Here is an 8,669-nt window from a genome sequence, read left to right on the forward strand (position 1 = left end):
ATTAAATTAGCACAACATTCGATTGCGGAATACGATGTTACTAATTTCGGATTTCGATGTTACTAAACAAGCAATTCTCAGCGACGCCGGCCCAGGTGTGCATCTGGCCGTAAAGGGTTTTAGGATCCAGTGGATCGCCTTTAATTAAATAATAAGTGCGAGTAATTCAGTTTATTATTCAGTTTAGCTCTTGATTCAACAGCTAAATTCATCAAGTACGTGGTTTATTTATTTACGTATTTATTTTAATAATCTGTATCAAATTCAGCAAACTGAAGACCTTACCGTTTCTTATTAAATACTACACGTATAACTCCAAAATTGTATCAAATAACCGATGCCATTTATAACTGACCTTAAATAAAAGCAAAAAATGGAAAAAATGGAAAATAACCAAAAAGCAATCGTCAGTTATTTTTTTAAAAAATTATCACCGTCAGAAGTATTTCCAAATAACCCCAAAAATACATTTTAACATGAATAAATAAATACAGAAGATAACAAATAAATAAAGTACTTAATTAGAAAACAGTCCCCAGATATTTGATGGCTGCTTGGGTTAATTACGAATAAAATACAGTAACTGGCACTTACCGGGGAGAGATCATCAGCGCGCATCTGGGCAACCTTCTCGGCGTAATCTATCACATTTCCCATGAGCACCGTCACTTTCTGAAGACGAAATACAGAAAATATTATATTCACTTGGACGACACATCAACGATTGTGTGCTGACTAATAACTCTTAATTAAATTCTCTTTAACAGGATTTACTTTTCATATTTATTTAGTATTTTTTAGGCACTAGCTTCATGATTTATTAACATCAAATTTGAAACACCCAGAAAAACCACTGGCAACATTTTTTTGGAAATTGTTTCAAATAATTCAATATAATTTTAAGCCATTGTTTCTAATTAAAATTAAATGCAGTAATCTGCCGGAAAACGTTGTTATCTTCAGGGCCTTTTTCCAAAAAACAAAGGGCAACTTATTCGTTAGACGTGCAAGCACCGTCAGCACGTGACGTGCTGAACTCTACTGCACGTCTCACGAGTCTACGAGAAATTACCATAGAGGCTGTGCAGCACGTAACGTGCTGCATTTCTCCTAATATCACCCGCTACCATACTACCACTCCGCGAAACGGTACCACCGCTCTGCCGTGGCACCGTAACAAGCGTGCCTATATGCAGCCGGGCTTATTAGCGCCAGCACTGGTAGCGGCTGATATATGCACACTTGTACGGTACCACGGCTCTGCCGTGGCACCGTAACAAGCGTGCCTATATGCAGCCGGGCTTATTAGCGCCAGCACTGGTAGCGGCTGATATATGCACTTTTGTACGAAAGGCTCTGCAGCACGTGACTTGCTACTCGGAACTACAGTAGACGTCTAACGCCTGCGATTACACCTTGGACACTGACAACTTAATTGCCAACGACTAGTCACATTAGTCGTTATTGCACCAGTGGTACTTCTGCTCGTTCTGATCCATGTGAATAATGCAACTGACCAAAAGGTTTTTACAGCTAATGTGACATTAGCTGTAAAGACGTACGGCATCTAGCTGTTCGTTTTGGCCGGTTACGAACATACGGTCAGTGCCAATACACTTCACTTCAAGGGTAGTCTTTTCTGCAAAGTTTGCAAATCGAAACTGTTAACCGAACGCAACGCTCATCTGTCCCGGAAGCTGCTTATTTAACTCAGAGAGGTAGTTTTTTGCTGAATGGTAGTGGAATTAGTTGTCTCGTGTTATTAAATTCAGACAATTTTCTGATGGTGGTTCACATACTCGTTTGAAACTCCGCCAAGCAAAAGCGCTGTATTTGATTAGCTTGAATCACGGGGAGTCGTCGTCAGACCTGAAAACTCCAACAATCTTTTATTCGCATCAAATATGTGAATTTAATCATCGACATGCATATACGAGTACGTACTTTTGCGCGCTGCCGTGGGCATATGAGAATAAAGGACAACCACTGCATACAACCGCTCGCCCTTTGTCACCAGTTCACAACACTGAAGGCTCACCGCGGCAGAAAAAATACACCCGGTGAGTCGGTGACCATGGGGAGCATAACAAAGCACGAAAGCGCTTTACTCTGAAGTCGTCAATGAAATTGTCGTCACCGGTGGCAGTGACTATTGATTCAAATCTGTACGACTGACTTCAGCGGCACGGTACAACGACACCGCTCATGACGCATGGTTGACATCACCGTAATTAGTGGCACAGAGATCAAACCAGTCACGATTAAGGAGCGGTGGAGGACCACCCTGATTCGGAAGAGGAAGATTATAGAGCGGATCGATTTGTTAATTATGTGTTTGTGTATATTATTTCCAGATTGTGGCTTATATTATCACTTACGGCGATGCCATCGCCGCGATGTATAGATGAGTTTCCCTAAGGGATCTCTCCGCATTCACCGTTTTGCTTTTCCTATATCATTCATCACCATTGAATACCATTGTATTGATTGGTTTTCCCATGCACAGTTGCACACCTTCATTGACCACCCAATACAATGTATCCAGGACTAAAAATGTATGCATTTCGTTTTATAACAAATACAGCGTAAACAAGCGAATTATTACGTTTGTTATATTTGTTCGAACCCTGTTCTCGACATCTCGAATATTTGTTTCTGTGCAATGGATACGTCCTGTTGCACAGTGTGCACAAAAATACAGTAGTTTAATTTCCGTTAGTAAAGTACTGAACCGCTGACCTACTGGCGTCGTTACACTGCTTAGTCCTATATTGCACGAAAACACCACCGCAAATGGATTCGAATGGGACAGCTGCTCAAAATCTATCATCAGTTCTCGGGATGCTCCACGTCAACACCACGCTATCGCTCCCACCACCGTATAACTCATCGATTGGTCGTTCGGTATCAGCCGGTCTCATTAGCACCGGGATACTGGCCGTGACATTCAATACCCTAGCACTACTCTTGACTCTGTTGAAGAAATCGTTGCGAACACCGTTTAACATGTATGTTGTTGCTTTAATGTGCAGCAATGTGGCGTTTGTGTGTGTGGACCGTTCTATGCTCACTTTGGCGGATGTATACGGACCATCCTGGCTGGGTAATTCCTTATGCACGGTTCGCCTGTATTCCTTATACGTACTGGCCCCTCTGATCTACCATTATCACCTGATGATCACACTGAATCGCGCCTGGGCACTATTCGGACCGCTGTCCTACCGCGCCCGGCATAATCACACAACCGCCGGTATTTTGTGCGGTGCGGTGGTCGTTTACGTGCATCTCTTCATGCTGCCACAAGTGGTACGGGATCACCTGTACTATCGTCTACCGGTGGAGAAAGGCTGCCGACTCAATCCCGCCAGCCAGTATACGCTGACGGAATTCACATATGTCTGGATTTACGATGTCCCGACGGTGGCTATCATTATCGCGTATCCATTTCTACTATGGAAGATGTTGTCCCGACGACGGTGGCGACGGGCTAGACCAATTTCCGGTAATATACCTGAACCTCGTCGATACGATACTAAACAGGAAGCGTTCCATCGTCCGTTCATCCTGCTGACGCTGTACACGTGCAGTACCATGGTGTGTTGGCTGCCTAGTATGTACTATTACACTGTTCTTGGCAATTTCCCCACTATCCCATTAAGCCCGGCCCTTTACCAAGTCACGTCCAGTCTGTACAACGTGCAGTCCATCCTGGATCCACTGTTCTTCTGTCTCACCGTCAGTAATGTACGGAGTTATGCGCGCCGACTTTGCAAAGGTACCAGCGATAATCGAGTTGGTAGTTCCAGCGATGGAGCTGAGCTACGAACCGCTCCAACGGGAAGCAAGGAGGATACGAACGCTGTGGCTATGATGTCTTCGTACGTGAGATGATGCATGTTCTAGCGCAGCGAGCCCACCAGGCCGCCACTTTTGCATTTTTGTTCCGCGCATGAATCGTCAGTTTTTGTTACGGCATCTGTTTTGCTGTGCTCGTTTTAGATGTTAGCCGCACCTCACTAGTGCTGCTGCTCTAACCGGTCACATTACTTTACCCTGCATTTAAAATAGTAAAAGGTTTGCAGAAATAATTTTAAAACGTTCTTCTCTATAGACTGTACGTACACACTATATTTACGTAGCTTCGGTGAATTCTACGTATTCCAATCGGTAAAACAGCAGAATCTTCACTCCTCATTACTTTGTTAAAATAATCTGCATTCATCCATGCCACATTTCTATTTCAGATTTTTAATTAAACGACTAACACAAGCAAGATAATGAGCCGATATTGTTGTACCAAGGAGCAGAAAATAATTGAAGATCGGATGTCAATACCGCACATGAACCTCCAAAATTGGCTGCAGTACAAACACGCATCGTGCAACCAGATTCTACTTGAGCCGATTTTATACTTAAGCCTATATCTGCGGAAAGATTGGGCAAATAATGACCGTTGACAAAAGTCCACCATGATCCGTGTAAAGAAGTCCCGGAATAACCCCTTCCACAATACGGATACATGGCCTTCAGTTTTCGCACCTCATTAGGGGTGAATTCAGTAAATAACCTAATACAACAACAAAAAACCGGGCTCTGCGAATCCAGGCAGCGGACTATTCTTGGCCGATTTTCGCGCATGATCTTACGTATTATGGCTACCAAAATTTTCCAGCACCCAGTTAGTGCCCTTCGGCCGAATGGTCCAGACTTCACGGTTAATGGCGAAATAATACCGCCCGTAATGCATCACCGAATAAATGTCATAGGGCAAGCCAAAGGTGGTGGTGCTTATCTTATCAAAAGCGTAGTAATATTCTGCAGTGATACCACAAAGTAAGAAGTTAAGAACAACAAATAACACACATCGGCTCTTGTACCGCAAAACTTTTTAGTGTCTGTGCTCGTACTTGGTTGAATGTTTGGTCTGTTTGTTTCCACGTAAGTATCCCGGTCTTCGCGACTCTGCTCGTGATAAAAACCTAAACAGGGATTTCCAGAGTTTATAATTTTGTTGTCGCAAAATTTATTCGTATTTTTCTTACCAACTGTGTGCATCAGTTCATGCAACACTGTTTTAAACCGTAAACAATCTGCAAAAAACAGTCTATTATTTAACAAAAGGTCCGTGTTCGTTATAGGCTTAGGAAATACTTTACTTCCACAGTTCCACTTACAGCCAGTCGAGGAGACCTCGAGGTTTATTGTCTGGTTCTTGCCAAGTTTTCCAACATAAGAGTTGCACCCACAGTCAGTAACCTTTCTGCATTCGGCCATTTAAAAAAAAAGATGATGTCTTTTGATAACTACCCCACTCCTGATCCACCTTTACGGATGTCCACATAATCAACATCTCCTGATTTCCATGGCAGGAATACCATATGCGCTACCTTAAGGAACTCATTCATTGCTGCCAAAATAATGTCTTTTTCGGAATCCGCTAATAAAGGAAGTCATAGGAAGACAACATCAGAATTTGTATTACCGCAGCGTTTGACCATACTCACAAAAGGAGCTGTCAATTTTGTATGGAATAAACACTGGCCACCGGTAATTCGCGCCAATAATCCCACTTCGACTTAGCTGACCATTCTGTAATTTAGTGTGCTGTGAACGGCCTACTGTTTAACTGTTTAATACGACATCGGCGCATAGTTTGGGTTGAGGCCCAATACGAGGCAGCAAATACGTCATAAAAATATCAGAGAGAGCATCAAGTATCAAACGTTCAACATGATCTGAAGCATTTGCATTGCAAGTACTCCCAATCTGACTTGGGTATATAATAATAACTATATATGTAGATATTAGCGGTTTTTTTAAACACCCTACGTACCTCGTATTTAATACCCCAAATATCTCCGTCGAACAGGTTTTCGTTCTCAGCGGCGAATGGAGCGGGGGGCTTGTCTCCGTAATCGGTCGTCACATTCTCGACATGAAAAAGGTACTGCAACTGAGGCTCAGTTATAACTAGCGGAGGAGCAACCGCACACTGCGCCAGGACACAAAGTCCTAGAAAAAAAGGTAGTGAATGTAAAACCAGGAAAACCATCCTCACTGGGACACGAGACTGCAGTGGGGAAGTTTCATTTTGTAACCTGCGCATTTATACTTCGTCTTAAGTTATCAGAAGCTTCTTCAGGCGCACAGTATAACAGCTGCCCGTATCGCAGTTTTTCGGATAACACTAATCGGAAATATGTTTTTACGGCGTCAGTGGTGACGTTTTGTTGTTCGGCAGGATTCGGTTTATGTGACAAAATGCGTATTATGTGATAAGGGCTTATTAAGTGAACACAAGATTGTCACTTTCTTAATCCAGGTCTTAATTCCGTAATAAAATCGTAGTGATAAAAACTGATCAAACAATCCTTGCTTCCTGTTTCCTGTTTTCTTCGTTTTGCGGTTGTATGTATTATGCGATTACTCTTAGGCAACGAAAGCTATAAACCTGAATTTAAAAAAATACGAACCGCAGAAATAGTTTTGGTTGTCGCACTGTTAGATGCAGTGGACTGATTTGCATAAATTTTATGAAAACCACTTTTAATCGCAACGTACGGTTGGTGAGTTATGCAGATGGAACTGGACAAGTTGATGTATTTTACTGATTTAAGTTTAAGATTAAGACATTCAAACTATATTGCGAACGGTTTAAAGCTCTGCTACAAGATTCACCGGAATCTGTATTTGCTGCGTAATTACCGGTGAGGCCAAATAGTGGAGAAAGGGACAGTTTAAAGTCTGTCGTTACAATTGTTTGCTTGTTAGTTGTTGCTAAGACTATGTTGTTACTACTAAAGGCACCAGATACAGTGGTCTGAGAGAAATCTCAAATCGGTGACTAGTGCCACCATCAGAATAATTAATTCAGAGTCGGCAGCGCGTGACGCTCACAATGATATGCCGGGACCAATATCCAGACTCGAATTAGATATTTGTAGCATTCTTGTTATACCATTGCACGAATTTGACTGGCATCTGTGATTAAATTTTTTGATTTCATTGGAAGATAACATACAGGTACAGCACATTGACAAAGTCGTTTACATGCAAAATGTAATGATAAATTCTTTTGGATAGCGTTAAACAAATCCAAAGCTTCCATGCGCCACTGCACGTTTCTTTTCCATAGCAGCGCTTGAGGTTGGAAAGCGTCTCATTTACTTGGAAACAAACTGAGCGCAAATTGAGCGGATGAGAACTTTCACTCGCTTCCGGTAGTCACGTGACATTATCAAGAAAACCATCTGAAAGCCATCAGACACATTCTCATCTTGCATAATTTAGTTTACAGGGACAAGGCAATGATAATAATTTACGCAGATAGCTGAAATCATATTGCACCTAATGCTCTTTCGAGACTCTGTAACACGCAGATACGATACATTTATTACAGGTTTACCGGCGTTCCGGCAATCCCGCAAAAATACACGGTCCGCATCCAGAACTGCACAACGGGATGCTTAACAAACAGCACAGGATACTGCGATGAAATCCACGTGTGGGGAGTATAACAAGCCAAATACCAAATCGACGATACAAACAGCATCTGCGCCAGGCGCAGCCGCTTCAAACGAGCGGACACCGGCAACGGCAGTCCCGTAGGACTTAATGGCTCTACAGTGCCCGGCGTCGGTGTAGTCCAACCGATAACGTTTCTGTGACGCGCTAAGGCCATTCCCGTCAATATCGCAATGTAGCACAAAAAGGTCACAGCCAGAGGAATATGTACACGAAGAATATACAACGCCGTAATTCCCCATGTTGACTTGTCCGGTGTCGAAGGCGCAGTGGCGCATGCCGTCCACATCATATTGACGCGAGCGTACTGTCCGCCCGCGTTTAGTGTCAAGCATAAATCGATGCTGCACGGGATGACCCAGCTGAAGGCGATAAAAATCCTAGTGAGGCGATGACTGACGTCTTCCCGATAGAAAACCGGCGTCAGCACCGCCATCACACGATGTACAGCCAGAAAGCACACCGACCAGTTCTCGGCGCCCCACGCCAAAACGTAGAAAAACAAGAAGACGCGACAGTCCGTTGGGTGCATTAGGTAATTTGACAGAATGCCGGAAAGATTTAGGACGGTCTGCAATGGACCGCAGACCAAGAGATCGATGCAGAGGAGGTGGATAAGTTGTTTGCTGGACGATGATAGTTTCCCGGTCCTGATGACAGATATCAGCAAAATGCTCAGAAAGCATGAAGCGGCTTGTATGATTACGTTAAAAGCGAAGCAGAGAATACCGGAAATTTTGCCATCCACAAACGCATGCACAGTAAAATTCGCTGTGGTATTCATATTTGCAATTTTCTGCTAACGTATAACGAAGCCCTATAAACTATAAATCAGTGTCTTTTGTCATACAGCTGGAAACAGAGCTGTAGATTTGTTTTATTCTTGATGTCTGGGGTTAACGATGAATGCAAAGAAATTTAATGCCAATAGGAAATTAAGATGTCGCATGATTACAGCTATTTACGGGATGACGAGAATGAAATTCGAGCACGGGAAATGCCGAGGACGAAGGAATGCATTACTTAGAGACTATTACATAGCAGACAAACTGTTTCGTCCTTCGTTTTGAACATCACGTCGTGGCTAGTGGCTAATGGAGTTAGTTACCTTGCTTTCTTGCTTCGAAAAACACGTTTTGCAAAAG

General features: G+C 43.0%; 2 protein-coding genes across 2 annotated transcripts; both read right to left on the reverse strand.

Moving 5' to 3' along the window:
- Positions 1–4,260: 4,260 nt before the first annotated feature.
- On the reverse strand, positions 4,261–6,065 carry LOC129599319 (zinc metalloproteinase nas-4-like). Its single transcript, XM_055497532.1, has 6 exons — positions 5,834–6,065; positions 5,175–5,589; positions 5,043–5,090; positions 4,908–4,979; positions 4,647–4,815; positions 4,261–4,567 (listed from the first exon to the last, which is right to left on the reverse strand). Exons 2-6 carry the CDS (start codon positions 5,272–5,274, stop codon positions 4,261–4,263), a joined length of 696 nt encoding a protein of 231 aa, XP_055353507.1. The 5' UTR covers positions 5,275–5,589; positions 5,834–6,065.
- A 1,054-nt stretch (positions 6,066–7,119) lies between these two features.
- LOC129599302 (uncharacterized) lies at positions 7,120–7,774 on the reverse strand. The gene is made up of 2 exons (XM_055497515.1): positions 7,406–7,774; positions 7,120–7,250 (listed from the first exon to the last, which is right to left on the reverse strand). The coding sequence occupies exons 1-2, from the start codon at positions 7,679–7,681 to the stop codon at positions 7,164–7,166; spliced, it is 363 nt and encodes a 120-aa protein (XP_055353490.1). The 5' UTR covers positions 7,682–7,774; the 3' UTR covers positions 7,120–7,163.
- Between the last annotated feature and the right edge of the window lie 895 nt (positions 7,775–8,669).

Source organism: Paramacrobiotus metropolitanus, unplaced genomic scaffold (assembly GCF_019649055.1).
Source record: "Paramacrobiotus metropolitanus isolate TYO unplaced genomic scaffold, Prichtersi_v1.0 Parri_scaffold0000143, whole genome shotgun sequence".
Classification (NCBI taxonomy): domain Eukaryota; kingdom Metazoa; phylum Tardigrada; class Eutardigrada; order Parachela; family Macrobiotidae; genus Paramacrobiotus; species Paramacrobiotus metropolitanus.

Bases quoted from the DNA above. Each gene is read 5' to 3' on its own strand.
- LOC129599319 (XM_055497532.1), bottom strand. From the start codon at position 5,274: ATGGCCGAATGCAGAAAGGTTACTGACTGTGGGTGCAACTCTTATGTT. The intron at 5,091-5,174 runs GTAAGTGGAACT...TGTTTTTTGCAG, and splicing joins CGAGGTCTCCTCGACTGGCT to ATTGTTTACGGTTTAAAACA. The intron at 4,816-4,907 runs GTACGAGCACAG...GTATCACTGCAG, and splicing joins CAGACCAAACATTCAACCAA to AATATTACTACGCTTTTGAT.
- LOC129599302 (XM_055497515.1), bottom strand. From the start codon at position 7,681: ATGGCCTTAGCGCGTCACAGAAACGTTATCGGTTGGACTACACCGACG. The intron at 7,251-7,405 runs GTAAACCTGTAA...GATGGCTTTCAG, and splicing joins GCGGGATTGCCGGAACGCCG to ATGGTTTTCTTGATAATGTC.